We start from the raw sequence: 17,310 nt of genomic DNA, 5'->3' as shown, positions 1-17,310 counted from the left end.
AAGTGAGAGCTGCCATGTGCTTGCTAGGAACTGAACCCAGGTCCTCTGGAAGAACAGCCAGTGCTCTTAACTACTGAGCCATCTCTCTAGCCCTTATATTTTAATATCTTTTAACTGAACCCCAAATTTCTTTTTTCTCTTGGCCCAAGAAATTGTATAGTTGACTTTGATCAAACTTTGAATTAAATTAATTTTTGCAGTACAACAGGTTATTTTAAAATCATGTTTCAAAGGGGTCCTGCCTACTAGAGACATATATCAGCAAAAGAGGGAGAGATGCATCCATGCTACTCCTCTTGTTCACCAAGTAGTCCTGGTTTGTCCTCTAGTAATCAATACAGTCTTTCTTCTGACCCTTAACTCCACACCTCATATGGTTGATGGAAGACCTAGTGAATGCAGTAGAGGCGTGGAGGTGTGGCAGCCCTTGGTCGAGAACATCTGTATTAGTTACTCTGAGCTTGGACCTGCAGCCTCTGGAGGACGGCTTGGTGATTGGCACCATGGCACACAGGCGAGACTGTGCAGTCCTGAGAATATCACTGCAGGCCCAGCACTGAGCCCAAGACGGGTTGCTGGGACCTGGTTTACACAGATAAGGGAGGGATTCTGTGCTGCAAAAGGGGTGGGGGTAGGGACTCCATTGCAAGCCCACAGTTGTGCACCTACTTTCTCTGGACTCCCTGTGTCCCTCTCCCTCACAGCTTGTCTGGGGTCATGTCCTTAACCCTACATCTCTCAGAGCTCCTTCTAGGGAGAACCCAACTTAGTACGCTTAGGCATCCATAGACCTGCGTTCCTAGGAGGTCACTGGAGTCAATGCAGGGTTGTTGATAAGGAGGGGTGACCATATTTACTGAGCATTTGCTATGTGCCTTTGTCAGAAGTATCTACGATGGTGTGTGTGTGTGTGTGTGTTCATGAGGGTATATGCACATGTATGCTTTGCAGGCAGAACTCAGAGGTGGATGTTAGGTGTCTCAGTTGTTTTCTAACTTGTTTTTTGAGACAGAGTCTTTCATTGAACCAACTCTGTTAGGCTGGCTGCCAGTGAGCTCTGGGCATCTTCCTGTCTGTCTCCTTGTCCCCGGCACTATGTGGGTGCTGGAGACCTGAACTCAGGTCCTCTGGTTTACCCAGCAGGCAGTGTTCTGACTGAGCCATCTCCCCAGCCCCTGTGATGGCTTTTAGACAGATTGTTCCATTGTTGGACTTTAGAATGAAGGATAGGGGGAGATGTTTGGACACAAGGTATTAGTGAACCAAGTGACATCACTGCTTTAGGACCTGGAGCTGAACTAATAGAGGATAGAAGCAATAGTCACAGAGGCTTAAAATCATGACTCTCAAGGTAGCTTTTGCACTAGAGAGACCAAGGTGGCTAAAGAAGAGAAGTCACTCCACAGTGTCTGTGCAGGCTCCTAAGGCTGAAGGGTCTCCCGGGAGCTGGGGTTAGGCTGCAGCTGGTCACCTTGTAGCCTGGGGCCCTGAAACTCAGGCCTAAGGAACAGTCTTGCACACTGTGCCTGCTAGATTTATGTCAACTTGACACCAACTATGGTCATCTGAGTGGAGGGAATCTTGATTGAGAAAATTACTCCAAAGATCAGCTGTAGGCAAGCCTGTAGAGCATTTTCTTAACTAGGGATTGATGAGCGAGGGCCCAGGCCATTCTGGGTGATGTCATCCCTGGGCTGTTGGTCCTGGTTTCTATAACAAAGCAGGATGAGCAAGCCATGAGGAACAAGCAGTAAGCAGAGACCCACCCCTACCCCCATGGCCTCTGCACCTGCTCCTACCTCCAGGTTCCAGTCCTGCCTGAGTTCCTATCTTGGCTTCCTTAAGTAATGGACTACAATATGGAAGTGTAATCCAAATAAACCCTTTTCCCTGGCTTGCTTTGGTCATGTTGTTTTATCATAGCAGCTGTAACCGTAACTAAGACAGAACTTGGGACCAGGATTGTGGGGTATTGTTATGACAGATCTAACCATGTATTTTTGAGAGAATCGTGGAAGGACTTTGAAACTTTGGCCTAGAAAATCTATTGAGCATTCAAACCTTGGTGAGATGTTCTATGGGGGTGTGGAAGATAAGAATGTTGAGAGAAATTCAGAGGCCTTGCTTGTGAAGTTCCAGAGGGAAGTTTGAGAGTCATTTAGACTATCAAGGCCATTGCATAGTTTGAATTAAGAATCTGTGGTTCTGGACAGCTGGGCCTGAAGAGTTAACTGTGTTTAACAAGATACCAGAACCATTGAAGAGAAACCATTTCATTACTGGGACAATCGATGCTGGTTAGCTAGAGCTGAGAAATTAGCAGTGATTGAGAAGATATCATCATCATTGAGGTGAAATCTTCTGGGAAGTGTTTCCTCAGAGTCAGCACACAGAAGCTGTGTTCCAGAGGTGGCCAAGTTTGTACCTCATGCTAGCAGCCAAACTTGGAGTCACCCAGATGGTCCTGATTTTGAAGGCATGAAGGGGTCATGGAGTATAACTGAGGCCTGGCACTGTCAAAAGCCAGGGGAGTCTGTTGGTGTAGGTTCAGTGTCAGTAGCAGTTGAAAGCCGAGAATTAAAGGGGTCATGCAGAGAAGTTGAGTTGTGGCACCGTGAAGAGAGCCCAGGAGAGGCCAATGGTGAAAGTACAGACAGCCCAGCTGCAGCAGAAGACCCCAGCAGTTCAGAGACGCTGGTATTATGGGATGACTGCCAAGAACAGCGGTTGACAGTGGAGTGGAGGCTGCCAGAAGACAAGCTGTGTGTGCTGCAGCAGGTAGAACTAGAGGCTTGACCCAGAGCATTTGGGGGAGCACAGAAGATTGACCCAGAGCATTTGGGGGAGCACAGAAGATTGACCCAGAGCATTTGGGGGAGCACAGAAGATCGCAAATGAGTCCCAGACATTGGGCATTGAGTTTTCACACAGTTGAGTTTGACTTGGCTTTGCTTTGACTGTGACTGTGCCCTGGTTCTTCCCTCTTGAAATAAGAAAGTATGTAATTTATTTTTGATTTTATAGGATCCAGAGTTGAAAGACTTTAAACTTTTAAAAAGGAGATTTTTTTTTTAATTTTTATTTTACAGAGACTTTGGATTTTAAATGAGAAAACTTTTAAAGTGTATGAATTTGTAAGGCTGTGGGACATTTTTAGTCTGTAAAATGTTTTATATTATGTTTTTGTTAATAGAGATGAACAAGAAAGGAAATGTTATGGCTTAACAATGATGTGCTTGCATGTGTCAAGTTGACAAGGGGTCAGTTGTGCTGGCTAGATTTATGTTAACTTGACACAAACTAAAGTCATCTGAGAGGAGGCAATCCCAGTTGAGAAAACGCCTCCATAAGACTGGGCTATGGGCAAGCCTGTAGAGCTTTTCTTAACTGTTTATTGGTTGGGGAGGGCCCAGCCCATTGTGGGTGGTGCCATCCCTGGGCTGATGGTCCTGGGTTCTATAAGAAAGCAGGCAGCGCAAGCCATGAGGAACAGTCTAGTAAGCAGCACCCCTCCATGGCCTCTGCATCAGCTCCTGCCTCCAGGAACCTGCCCTGCGTGAGTTTCTGTCCTGACTTTCTTCAGTGATGGCCAGTGATGTGGAAGTGTAAGCCCATAAACCCTTTTCCCCAGCTTGCTTTGGTCGTGGTGTTCCAGCACAGCCACATCGACCCCAGAGAAGACACACAGGCTGTGAAGATACTGTTTGTGTCTCCTTGGTAGCACTTTCTCTTTCCTGGCTGACGTGGAATCGGGTTCCTTGACTTGATTGCCGGTAAACATCTCCGTGTGTGCTGTGTGATGTATAATATGTGAAACTGAGTGTCCTGGAGGTCTGAGAAGTTGCCCGATTCCAAAGGACAGCAAAACATGGAACTCACTCACCAGGCTCTCAGGAGCCCCAGGCTCTCAGGAGCCCCATCCTCCCTCCTCGTCCACCCCCTTTCTCTTCCATCCTCACCCCCATCCTCCCTTCTGTCTGCTGCTCTCTCTGATGCCCGCGTTTCCATTCATTTCTGAGTCATATCTGTTCACTTTTCTTCACAGCCCCTCTCCTGGAAATGAGAGACCACAGCTCTCCCTGGACTCAGGGCATTTACTTACACAAAGTCCTCCTCTCCACTGACCACAATGATGCGTCTGAGAACAAGCTTTTGGGTGCCCCCCATTGTGCCCCATGGACCTCTTGTGGCAAGCATGGGCTTGATATGCTACCCAGAGCTTCAGGTCATGTTACACTCAGAGGAGGTGCAGGATCTCAGAGAAGTCTTTGAGTTGGAAGAATACCTGTGGTTGAAATAGAAATGAAGAAATTCTCCAAGTTGAGAAAAAAATGATCAAATATGAATGTTAAAAAAAGAGAATAGTAGGTCACAAGATAAAATGTTGAGGTGGGAAGGAGACCAGTGAGGAGGTCCAGGGGTGATAGGAGTGGGATAGGGATAAAGGAGGGTGGGGCAGGGAATAAAGAGAATGCGCTGATATGTTTGTATCGTCGAAGAAAAAGCAGTAAAATAAAATGATTGAGAGGCAACAGTGTCATCTATGAAGACGGTATGTCACCGACAGCCTCCCTCAGCAGTCCCCTGTTAGAGACAGTCCCCTCAGCACATTGGACACTCCATTGGGGACATCCCTCTCTTCCCTGGGGTATTATCCTCTCTACAAATTATTTTCATGTCCAGTTTTCTTGGCCCATATTTGTCCACTGAGGGACATCCTTTGAGGAAACTGATGGAACGATGGGGTATTTCATTGTCTATCTAGAAAATTTCGGACGCAGCATGAACCCCTTGAAGATACACTTCCCACTGTGCCTGATTTAAAATTGGGGAATAAAGGTGGTAGAGAAAAATAATTTGAGCAGGGTTCATCGTTATCTCATTAACCTTGGCACAGAGACTGGTTCCATCCCCAACTGTTGGGCAAGTGCTTCACCTAGCCTGCTCAGTAGACACAAAGCTGGCGCAGTGGCTACCTCAAAAACCCTAGGCAAGTTAGGTACCTGCTTGGTACAGGTGGAATGAGAGTCTGTCTTCTGCCTTACAAGTAATGTTGGAAGGGACAAGATTTGAACCCAGGCAGTTGGGCATGCTGGGTAGGCACTGAGCACCCCATGAGCACTAATGTGGCAAATATGCAGAGAAGACCCTTGGGACTCTTTTTGGAATATTCCCATCTTTGGAAGTATTTGAACAGTTCCCAGAACAATGATGGTTTTCCACACAGGTTTTAAACATCTTTGAAGAATTTATGATTTATGTCAAAGAAATTATTTTCCTTGTTTTATTGTTTTCAAGGATCTCTCTCTCTTTCTCTTCTCTCCCTCTCCCTCCCTCCCTCCTCCCTCTCGTGTGTGTGTGTGTGTGTCAGAGAATATGGAGTCTCCACATTCACATGTGTGAGTGCAGGCATGCATGTGGCATGGTCAGAGAGCACCCTCCGTGTTAGTCCTTACTGTCCACCTTGCTTGAGATGAGTTTCTTTGTTCTTTTGTGACTCTACACATCAGGCTGACTGGCCTGTAAGCTTCTGGGGATCCTTTTTTTCCACCTCCCATCTGACCTTAGGAGCACTGGGTTTATAGGCGGTTGATGTTCTATTTTTGCTAGCTGTACATGAGTTCTGGGAATTTGAACTCAGATCTTTTATACTTGCACAGCGAGCATTGTACCCACTGAGTCATTTGCCCAGCCTGAGTTTCTTGAGTCTTGTATTCATTCTCTTACTACTGTTATACCTTGGTCTTCAGAGAACTAAGGAAGCCAGTCCCTAGAATCTTCCCCTCCTCCTTCAGGAAGCCCATGTTCCCCCCATGCCTTCTGATGTCTTCTTAGGGGCCAGTTCAATGTCTCCGGTTAGACTCTTTTCTTCAGGGCAGGGTGCAGTGTATGGCTAATGAGGTAGATGTTTAGCTAGGTGAGGAAAGACTGATGAATACATTTGCTGATTCTATTCAACTGCTATCCGTGTACCATGCCCTCTGCATTAGAACAGCATCTTCTTAAGAGGCTGGAATGGACTCATTGTTTGTGCGTCTTAACAAGGATCCTCTCTCTACCTTCCAGTTTTACGGGAGCCCTATACAGTCCGTGTGGAGGACCAGAAAACCATGAGAGGCAATGTCGCGGTGTTCAAGTGCATTATCCCCTCCTCGGTGGAGGCGTACGTCACTGTCGTCTCATGGGAGAAAGACACGGTTTCACTTGTCTCAGGTAGGCTGAGCATTACTGCCTGTCATGAGGCTGCTTCAGAGGTAGGAACTGGGCTTCCATTTGTGTGTGATCTAAGGAAGAATACCTTGGTTGATTATGTCAAAGGGTGCGTCTGTCTTGGTTGACTCCATATTATAAGTAAGCCTGGTGACATGCATATGGTGGGTCACCATGCCTGCTGGTGTTTGGTGGTCTATTCCCCATACTCATTGAAGCATTGGCTGATGAAGGGACTTTAGTTACGTGTACTAAGAAAGCAGCCCTAACTTTTATGGGAAAAAATGTGGTTTTATTTCTGCTTTTAAAAATCAGGTAAGTTGAGCACTGTGTCCCTGAGACATTTCAGTGATACAGGTGTGTTGACATTCTGGAACTGGGGTGGAAGCAGAAGTCTGGGTTTCTGTTGTGTTGGTGCTTTCAAGTGTGGTAAGAGCAATGTCGTCTCACTGACTGGACTTGCTGTTTCTATGGAGAATCTGTGTTCTATGCAGAAATAGATGCTTGCATGGGAATAACCTCTGGGCCTAGAAATGCCAGGCCAGCTTGGTCCGTGGGAGATCACAGTGTATCCACTGCCAGCTGTGTTGAAGTTGGCTTCTTGCCCTGTGTTCTTGACCTGGAAAGCCCAGCTGGACACAGTGATCAGGTTTCCCATCTTGCGTCTCTGTCCACGGTGACTTCTGGTGCCGTAAAGTTGTGTTGTTGCTGTGGGGAATAGTTCTGATGCATGGTGTGTGGTTACATGAGGAAGCAACTCCTTTGCTCTTGGTGGTCTCCATGAACTAGGGCAGGGGCTAGCAGGAGTGTGTACATATGCACACATGTGCTCTTATATATACATATATACACAGCATACACACTCACCACACACACACACACACTCACCACACACACACATGCATGGTCACTGCACACACACACACACTACACACTCACCACACATGCATAGTCACCACACACATACCACACACACATACACACACTCACCACACATGTGCATACCCACCACACACACACACATACACCACACACACACACCACACACATGCATAGTCATCACACACACACCACATACATACACACACACTCACCACACACACATGCATAGTCACCACACACACACACACACACACCACACACGCACATGCATACTCACCACGTACACATATCACACACACATACTCACCACACACATATGTGTAGTCACCACACACGCACACTCACATGCATACTCACCACATACACACAAACTCACCACATGCACACTCACAACACACACACCAAATACAACACACACACACACACACACACACACACACACACACACACACACACACCACACACACTCACCACACACACATGCATACTCACCACACACAACACACACACATACACACTCACCACACATACTACACACACAAACACACTTACCACACAGACATACTCACCACACACATACACACACACTCACCACACACACATACATACTTACCACACACACACACTCACCACACATACACACAGACACAGACACACACACACACTCACCACACATACACACATACACACACACACACACATGCACGCACACACACACACACTCACCACACATACACACAGACAGACACACTCACCACACATACACACACACACACACTCACCACACATACACACACACACACACACACACACACACACACACACGCACGCACGCATGCACACACTCCAGTGCCATCCCTGACTAGCTATGACATCCTGTCAGCTCAGAGACAAGCTGCAGCTCAGCCCTTCACGGAGATGGTTGTTTTTGTTTCTACTTCATGATTACCTGGATGAGATCTGTCGCCTGTCACTTCATGTGAAATAGCCTCTTGGAAGACCCTAATGAAAACGAAGGTATGTCATCCTGAAAACACACGGAAGAAAAACAGAAATAGGGGACAGACCAGAGGTTTAGTTTAGTTTTTTTGTTTTGTTTTGTTTTCTTATTTACGTTGCTTTTTTGTTGGTTGGTTTTCTGTCCTGGGGATTGAGTACAGACCACACATGCTCAGTGAGCATCCAGCCACACAGCTCCATACCCTGCCCTTCTGTGCTTTCCATTTGGGGAAGGGTCTCTACATTATCCTTGCTGGCCTTGAATTTTCAATCCTCCTGCCTCAGCCTCCTGAACAGCTGGGATTACAGGCCTGTGACACACCGAGCCTGGCTTTAGTAGTGGCTTAGAGAGAACTCGATGTCTTCACTCATTAGTGGATGACGTGCTTGCTGTAATGCTGATTAATCGTGTAATCTGTTATGGTCTGAAAAATTCTGAGTTTCAGAAGTGAATCAGGTAATGAGAATAAAGACCCACCTGCACACCTCTACACCCCAGCATTCATGGTTTGATGGTCTGTGCTTCCTCTCCTTAGGAGTCTGCATGGGAAATGGGAAAATTCTGGGACAATCACATACTTGTTCAGTGCTGAAGAGAAAGGGCCTTCATACTGACATGGTTAAGCAGAGAGTATTGTGGGAGAGAAGAAAGGACCCCATATTGACGTGACTTGGTATTGTGTATCCCAGGAGAGGAAACCTCCTCTTACTGAAATGGGTGACAAGAGTGTGTCCCAAGAGGAGAGTGTCTGGAGCTCTGCTCAATGTCCCCCTCACTCTGTGGCCTGGACCGAAGGCTACTCCATCACATAGCAACACATCCAGTTCAGGCCTCAGCATCTTCTCTGGGAGAAGTTGTACTTGGACGTGACATGTGTCATCTCTGTTCTTATATAATTCATCAAGGTCCAGTGATGAGATTAGGGGTGTGGACCTGAAAGGAGAGATGGAGCAATGGCATTGGGACATTATCTTATGAAGGAATCCATCAATAAAGAGCTATTTGTTAGTATGTCAGCCAGTTGGAGACAGACTAGTCATTCAGCTTGAATCCAACAGACCCACAAGGCTGATTACCTCAAGGATCCAGAGCTGTGCTAAGCTCTGTCAGTAGAGGTGGGTGGGAGCATAGCTCAGTGAGAAGATCCACTAGTGTTTATGGATGCAATAGGCCCACTGAGGGGGCAAGGTCATGAGGTCACCGGAGGTGGCAGAAGCAGTTAGCAACACCATTGATAAATAAGCTAGTTTGGGATGGCTATGGTGGAGAAGGCCTCTGCTTCTCTCTGGAGGTGATGCAGGGCACAGGGCATGTGAAGTCAGGACAGCTCTGGGGAGGAACCATGCTGGGGATGAGGGGTGGTGGGGTATGGAGGCCTTTCACAGCCTGAGGTCCCAGCCACAGCAAAAATTCTGAATCCAAGCTGAGCTCCAGAAATGATGTCCCAGTACCACATGCCCCCTTGATGATCCCCAGAAGGTGAGCTCACATGTTTCCTGCACTCCATCTGCAAGTCTTTCTAGGTTCGTTTAGATCTAATCTATGCTGTGCTCAGACCAGCTTCCCCTTTCCTGTATCTCCATGGCAGCCTAGGCCTCCAGGGAATCTATTCCAAGCAGCATTCCTCCTTGGAGCAGATCACCCAATTTACCAGTGACTTCTTTAGTGGAAAACCTGGTGTCAGTTCCATAGCAGTGAGCTGGTACAGAAAGCTGGGTTAGCTTCAGGAAGATGTAGGCCCCTGACACCCAAGGGTAGCACCAAGCACAGTGTCTCCTGAGGCTTCTGGCAAGTTGCCTGCTGGGTGGGCATCCTGGTCTCCAGGGTTCTTTGGGGCTCAGCCTTGAAGGCCTGGGGGCCACTTGAGTTCAGAGCAGCCAAAGTGCTTTGAGTTTGTAAGCAGCAGGTTTGTGCACATCTGTGGGACACACACACACACACACACACACATACACAGAGGCACGCACACACGCACGCATGCAAGCAGGTGCCACAGCACACAAGTGGAGGTCCTCTCCTTACATCTCATTAGACAAGGTCTCTTTTTGTCCACCACTGCTGTGCCTCTTACTGTAGGCTAGCTGGCCTGTGGGCTTGCATGGGTTCTCCAGTCCCTACCTCCCATCGTTCCACAGGAGTGTTGGGATTACTGGGTTCTGCATCCAGCTTCATGTGGGGATTGGAACTCATGTCCTCACACTTGCATTGACAGTGCTTTGCTCACTGGGCATCTCTGTCCCCATAGCCCCTCCAAATTGCTTTTCAATGGAAGGAAATTTGAATCCTTGATGCACTGCTACAAGAGGTGACAGAATGATGTCTGTACCTCGGCGCACTGCTCTCTTTCATCTTGGCTGAGAAAATAAGCAAGAAGAAAGAGGACTGGTCTGAAGGACTCTGCTATGAGCATCTGATGTGTCCCCATGAACTCGCTGCAGATTGGGCTGTGTGCTCCAACTTCTCTTTGGGGTTGGGGAAGGAGTGGGGATGGTGGAGGCTGCAGGTGGCCTGAGGCCCACTTGGAAACAAATTTTGCTTCTTCCCTATTCTTGAAGTTCCCAATGTCCAGGACATGAATGCATTCATTTCTTTTGGATTATCTTTGCAAAGAATACCTTGGTAGCCTAAGAGTGGGAGTTCTCTAATTACCCCAAAGATCATAATGTCTGCTGGCTCCATTGCTGTCACCTGGGCATCTCCTATCCCACGTGGCTTCACCTTCGCTCTCAGATTCTGGTATAGTGGTGGATAGCAGGTTAGAGCTCTGTGTGCACAGGACAGGTCCACACCACAAACTTGACATCCTTGTAAATGTGGTGAACTCTGACCCACCCACCATCTCCTTACATTACTCAAACAAGAACAGTGAGTCGTGGGGGCTGCCTGCCTGATTTAATGCCCTTTTTGTCATGTCTTTTGTCCTGCAGAGCAGCCAAAGCCCTTTGAATATTAATGTCATCCCATAAAAATACAGTGGTTTGGCTATCAAAGTGCATGGAGTCCTCGCTGCTGCCAAGAACCCCAAGACACAATCGTAGAGAACAATGGCCCTGTCTTTCTTTGTGGGTTTTGTCCGTGGTGCCCATTGAGAATTTCCTCCCATGCAGGAAGGCGATGATGTGAGGGCCTGGCACTCCATCTCTGTTTCTGCTGATAAAGTTGTGAGAGTCTCCCCAGGGGCTCAGGCACACTAACATCAAAGATGCAGCCAAAGGGGACCAGATTTGGAAAACTGAGAAAGCAGACACTACTGTGTCTGCAGCAGCTGCCTCCCTCTGTAGAGTTTTCTAGATGAAGACCCCTGCTTCGAGATGAACCAAGAGCTTTATCTGATAGGATTGTTGAGTACAGGTGTAAGGATGACTGTCTCTCTCCCACATTTAGGATAAAAGGGAACTGTTTTCTGTCCCTGTGAAATAAAAAAGGACACAGACCAGCAGTTTTCATGAAGCCTTTGTGTATGAATTGGGATAAAACTGTGTCTGTATGTCATAGATAACCCAGGAGGTGACTGTGAGGAGCAACGCCTGTCGGGATGGTTTCTGTCCTAAAGAGCTTAGAGAGTGCAGCATACTGAGGGGCTGGAGAATAGGCAAAAGGCTTTAGGTCACAGATGATGTTGCCTGGGGAAGCAGGGAAAATTCCAGAAAAGGGGTATTATTTAAGAAAGCCTTTGCATTTTAGGAAGGTAGTGGAAATAATTAGATAGCTAGAGTCAAGCAAATTAGGAAAAGCTTCCCTTCGGCACATCTTACCAAGCTGTGCTGAGAGTAGCTTAGATACAATCTATTCTCATTGAGGGTGAGATGCTGGGGTGAAGAGCTGTACCACGGTGGGGGTCTAGGTGTGTATACATGCTCTGCAACTACATCTATAATCTGGAAACAACAGCTCCCTTGTTAGTGTTGAGCGTTTGGTTTTTCAGCTTGTGCTGAGCGTTTCCAAGGCGATCTACCGCTTTGCTTTTAGGTTGTCATCTCGTCGACAACCATAACATTCTGGAGTCAAAGGGGCAATGAGGTCATCATTGATGGGATGGAAAGGACAAAACTGTCGGCAGCAAACCTCATGTTTGACTTCAAATGTGCCAGGGAGTCATTGAGTGAAAGAAACATCAGTGAAGAATTTGTAGGAACCCATGAAACGAGGGGAATGTTCCCACGTCCAGGGAACATTTTATTGATGTATCTAATTTCACTTGCATTGACTTTTAGCAAATAGGAACTGCATGAACAACACAGAAAGTGTTGTTCAGTGCAGGGGCTGGAGTCTGAAGGTTTGGGGGATGTGGTATGTTCGGCCTGCTGGAGCTGCTCCCTGAGAAAGCTTGTGAGAAGGGAGGGTGTGCTGCCGTTTGAAAGCTGTTAGCTGTAGTTAGCTAAATCTATTGCTCACTGAATTGGTTGTCTATGTCCTATCACTCCAAGTGTGGTTGGAACCAGGCCACTTGTGATTCTTATGGGTTTCCTGAGGACCCTGAGATGGGGTGATGTGTAGTCCACAGTTGGGTTCAATGTTCTTGAACAACCAAGGGGGCCCATAGACCACCTTCCAAGACGAAGAACTCTATCCTCAGTGCTGGAAGTTGTGCATTTCAGATCAGAGTCCCAAACCAAGGAAGTAGGGACACAAGACACAACCATGCTAATGTTTTTGCAAAAGAGAAAGGAACAGTGAATTAGCAAATTTAGCCTAAGCTGGGTGTTGTCCCAGGAGTGGCATTGGAGGTGTCCATCTGTGTATACATTTTTATGGTGTATTTGACATGTGTATGGTGTATGTGGGGAGTGATATATATGTTGTGTGTGTCTATATGCTGTGTATTCATGATGTGCATAAGCATGTGCTTATGTGGTGAGTAAAACTCAGCACGGGCTCTTTGCGGCAGGCTCCCACCCCTCCTGAATTACTGTTCAGTATTTCCAAGAGAAAATGGCTTTCAGTTGCCTCTGAGAGCACTGGCTGGGGTCATAGGGACAGGTGTCTCTCTCTGGTTTTAGCTTCAGTGTCCTCAAGTGGGTACTCATGGCTTCACAGGTCCATAAAGAGCAGGAGACTGAAACTCCATGTTGCCTGTCTCCGTTCTTAGTCTCTGCAATCTGAATCACTCCCCTTCTTAGACATAATCTCCCAGGATGCTCTGTGTCTGTGTCAAGGATTCCTAATATCATGCCAGCTTTGGTCACTTGCTAGCACCCAGAGGGCTTCCCCTGCAGTTAGCCATACCTGTACCAAGACTGTTACCAGGAGGGACTCAGGAAAGTCAACAGAGAGAAATGGCACAAGGGCCAGATCTGAGAGGACACCTGGCTTGGACTCAGTCCCCTCCCCATGAAGTGACCCGGGACAAACTCAGTTTTCTCGCATCCCATGGCAAGGGAGGATTTGCTAGGGAGGATGAACAATAAATATCTGAAGTCATTAGAGGTCTGAAGACTTATACAAAACAAAAATGAGCCCTGTCATCCAGTATCCAGCTTCACGGAAAACAAAAAATGACCTTGTGGGCTACTTACCTTAGAGTAAAGGGAAGAAAGTTTCCCAGCAGACAGCTGAGGGACAAGGGCAGCCAATAGGCAATGAACCATGTGCTCTGTTCCATACTGTTTGGAGCACTCTCTTCAGGTCCCACACTCTTCTGCAGATGCTTCTGCTCTCTGCATTCTGTTCACTCTCAATAGTCTTGGAGAAGGGTAGGATTTGAACCCAAAGAAGCCTGGCTCCATCCCTCTGTGTGATGGGATGCAGTACATTCATAAAGAAAGTAAATGCTTATGCAGTGCAAGCTAAGAAAGGTGCTTTTTCTGGGTCTCTGGCTGTCTCTTCCTCTGTGAGGTACCAATGTGGAGCCTAAAACCAACATCAAAGTCTACATTGCAGATCCATCATAGACCAAGCCATGTGATCAGAGGTTAGTCACATGACATTTTTATAGGTGTTTTCCTCATTTTAAAATACAAACAGTAGGAACAGTAACGTAATGGATTATTTTTGAGACAAGGGCTCATATAGCCTAGGCTTTCCCCAAACCCTGCATGTAACCAAGGATGGGCTTCAACTTCTGATCCTCCTGCCCCTACTTTCCAAACCCTGGGATGATAGGAGTACATTCCTATGCCTTGTTTATGAGATGCTGGGGCTCACACCCACAACTTTGTCTATGTTAGGCAAGTACCCTACCAACTAAGCTATATCCCAGCCCCACATCACTATGTGCTTTATAAAAAACAACACTGCTTATAGGTAAGGTGTTAGGGGTGGGGCTTGACATAAACACATTGTTACCCTTTGTGCTATACTCTCCCAATGTGCTTCTGAAACACATCAACAGTTGCCAGTGAGGCACTTCTAAAAATGGAAAAGCAGACGTAATTCAAGAAGAGTTGTCAAAACGTAAAGGGTGCAGAAGATGTGGGAGAATGACCTGGAACCCTTTCTTGGTAACACTGAAGTACCAGGGTGTTGTGAACTGGCAGTGTACAGGGTCTTATTGTAACAAACACCTTTTGACTGACTTGATAAATAAACTGGCATGAAAGGAAACAGATGTTTTGCTTTAACTGTCATGGGTGATTCAGAGTACAGGCACAGGAACACTTAGGGGTGCAGATTGCTAGGTAGGTCTCCATGGCATCACATGCACGCGCCAGGCTTTATTGACGGCTGCATTAAAACCCACCAGGTAGTAACTCTCTCCATCCCACTTCACAGATGAGGAAGCTGAGGCCCAGAGAGCTCCAGTGACTCACCCATGATGTAGGTAGCATCACCAACAGAGTGACCTGCCACTTGTAACAGTAACAAGTCTTAAGGTAGAGATTTATTAAAGCAAGGAAGATATTTACAAGTACATGAACCTAGCTGGATTTAACTCTGGGTATATGATGTATTTAGGGTACTTATTTGTGTTTTTGGGGGTAACGTAATTAATATCTTTGAAAGTGTGTTATCTAAAGAGAAAGCAAATACACAAAATTGCCTAAGACAAAGATGAAATCTTCATCATTTAACATCCTATTGATATATAATTGTACAGATGCATGAAGTATAGTACATTTAGATTATATTGAATGATGATCAAACCAGAGAAATTTGCATATCCATCATCATCTCTTGTGTTGTTTTAGCATTTTTATTTAGTATTTGATAACTTTAGACATTTATTTAAGGTATTTTGATTATTTTTGCCAATAACTTCCCCTCCTTTGTATGCCTGTGTGTGTGTGTACGTGTGCGTGTGTGTGTATGTGTCTGTGTGTATATGACTTAATTATGGTTGCTTCCATGATCATAAAGTTATTTCCCTTCCCCTACCATCATTAACTGCCAATAGACCCGCAGAAAGGGGACACCTCTCATGAACCATTCCCACATTGGCAATAGAATGTTGAAGGGCTTCATCTTGTACAGAACTTGTGTTGGAAACAGTAGAGGCTGTGAAACTGTGAGTGCAAAAGCTGTGTCCTGTCCAGGAGACAGCATTTCACAGTGCTCCTCTCCATCTTCCAACCTTTGCATTCCTTCACTCCCTCTTCTGTGATATTCCCTGAGCCTTGGAGTGGGTGATATAAATCTCTCATTTAGGTCTGAAGACTCAATAGTCACTTCTTTTCATCACTTTGACCAATTATGTATCTGCACTAACTGCCTGCCACATACTACAAGAAAAAAACATCTTGACCAAGGCTTAGAGTATCCCTAGTTAAGAATAAATATATAGAAGTCAGTTTGATAACATATCCATTTAATAAAACAATCACAGTAGGTTTCTACATGGGGTCTCTAACATCCCCAGCCATGGGCTTTTAGCCATGTTACATCAAGTCCCAGCAGAAGGTGGTTGGTTACCCCATTCCACGTGTACCACTGTTGCTTAACAGGTTGACAGTATGGCACACAGGCTCCATAGCTGGATAGGAAAGGTGATGGCTTTTCTTCTCCAGGAGCCTGAAAGATAAATTTTTAACTTCGAATCAATCTCTAGTTATTCCTTCCCATCCACCAGGGATAGTACACTGGTGCTGGACACAGAGGAAGGGCTTCAAGAATACTTAGAGTCAATTTTGAATGTGAGACTTCTCTGTCAAAACTGTAATGATGTTTTCCTTTCAAATTATTCTCAATACTTTGAGAAAGAGCTTTTGGTTTTCTCTATTTTTTTTCCAAAATATGACTTAACATCACCTCTCTAGAGTGTCTCAGTTGGCAAATCTTGGGACTTTGCAGTTGACACCTGCCTCATAGTGTTACTCCATGGGAAAATGGGTCACCCAATTGCCAGTATTCATTGTTCCCAAAGTGAAGTGTTTCCTGTTATTTTCCTGAAATGCCTGTTTTAGTACACTCCTTTCAGTTTTATGTTGCAGCATGTATTAAATGACAGCACTGAAGGGTAACGATGCAGCATGGTTTGTAGAGAACTTGCCTAGTATGCATGAAGTCCTAGGTTTGATTCCCAACACCACATGAATTGGGTGTGGTGGTACACACCAGGACTTGGGAGTAAAACAGGAAGATCAGGAGTTCAAGGTCATCCTGGGCTATAAAGTGAGTTGGGGCTAGCCTTGGATACTTGAGATCTTTGTCTCAAAAAAAAAATCTAAGTCACAACATCTAATCAAAGCACAGCCAAGCCACAGGAACCTAGACACATGCAAAGACCTTTAGAGAGACGTGTTATGGCATTGTCCCATGCACTGGACCCTCAGCCATGTCTGCAGTCTGTAGGCTGCACCTGTCCCTCCACCTAAGTGTTAGATGCCTCCGCATGCATGACTTTTGCATGTGGATCCATATGACATCACACAGCGATGGGTGTTTTACACCCACTAATGATCATGGGTATTAAAATTGTAGGATGTCAGTGAAAGAACATCAGACCAACTTGATGACCTGGGCAAAGGATACAGGAGAGGGTCACATGGTGAGAGGAGGAGAGGGGACAGTTGTTTGGCCAGTGGGATGCCTGTGAACCAAAGTGAGAATGAAGATGGCCCAAGAGCATCTGCCCATCACACTGCAGGGGCATGTGTATGCCGGGAAGTTGTGTGGAGATGCCGAAAGGATCCAGAGAGTCCAAACCCCCTGAGCTGTGAGTGCAGAACAGGGGCACAGCCAGGCCGTCTTGTGGCTGTTTCTCTTTCTTGTCATGGCATTCCACTTAAAATGGTTTCATGACTGTGATTTAAGCATGTGGGATGGGTAAGAGACCACTGTAA

General features: G+C 46.2%; 1 protein-coding gene across 3 annotated transcripts in view; it reads left to right on the top strand.

Moving 5' to 3' along the window:
• Dscam (DS cell adhesion molecule) overlaps window positions 1–17,310 on the top strand; it is a 611,935-nt gene that overhangs the window by 117,840 nt on the left and 476,785 nt on the right. For all 3 annotated transcript variants that reach the window (XM_052741323.1, XM_052741324.1, XM_052741325.1), the window contains exon 3: window positions 6,067–6,213. In XM_052741323.1, the coding sequence (XP_052597283.1) occupies window positions 6,067–6,213 (147 nt within the window). The remainder of the gene's footprint in view (window positions 1–6,066; window positions 6,214–17,310) is intronic.

The sequence above is a fragment of the Peromyscus californicus genome, unplaced genomic scaffold, assembly GCF_007827085.1.
Source record: "Peromyscus californicus insignis strain IS unplaced genomic scaffold, ASM782708v3 Scaffold_16__1_contigs__length_79575227, whole genome shotgun sequence".
Classification (NCBI taxonomy): Eukaryota; Metazoa; Chordata; class Mammalia; order Rodentia; family Cricetidae; genus Peromyscus; species Peromyscus californicus.
The sequence above is the reverse complement of the archived record's forward strand: the minus strand, read 5'-3'. Positions and strand labels throughout refer to the sequence as shown.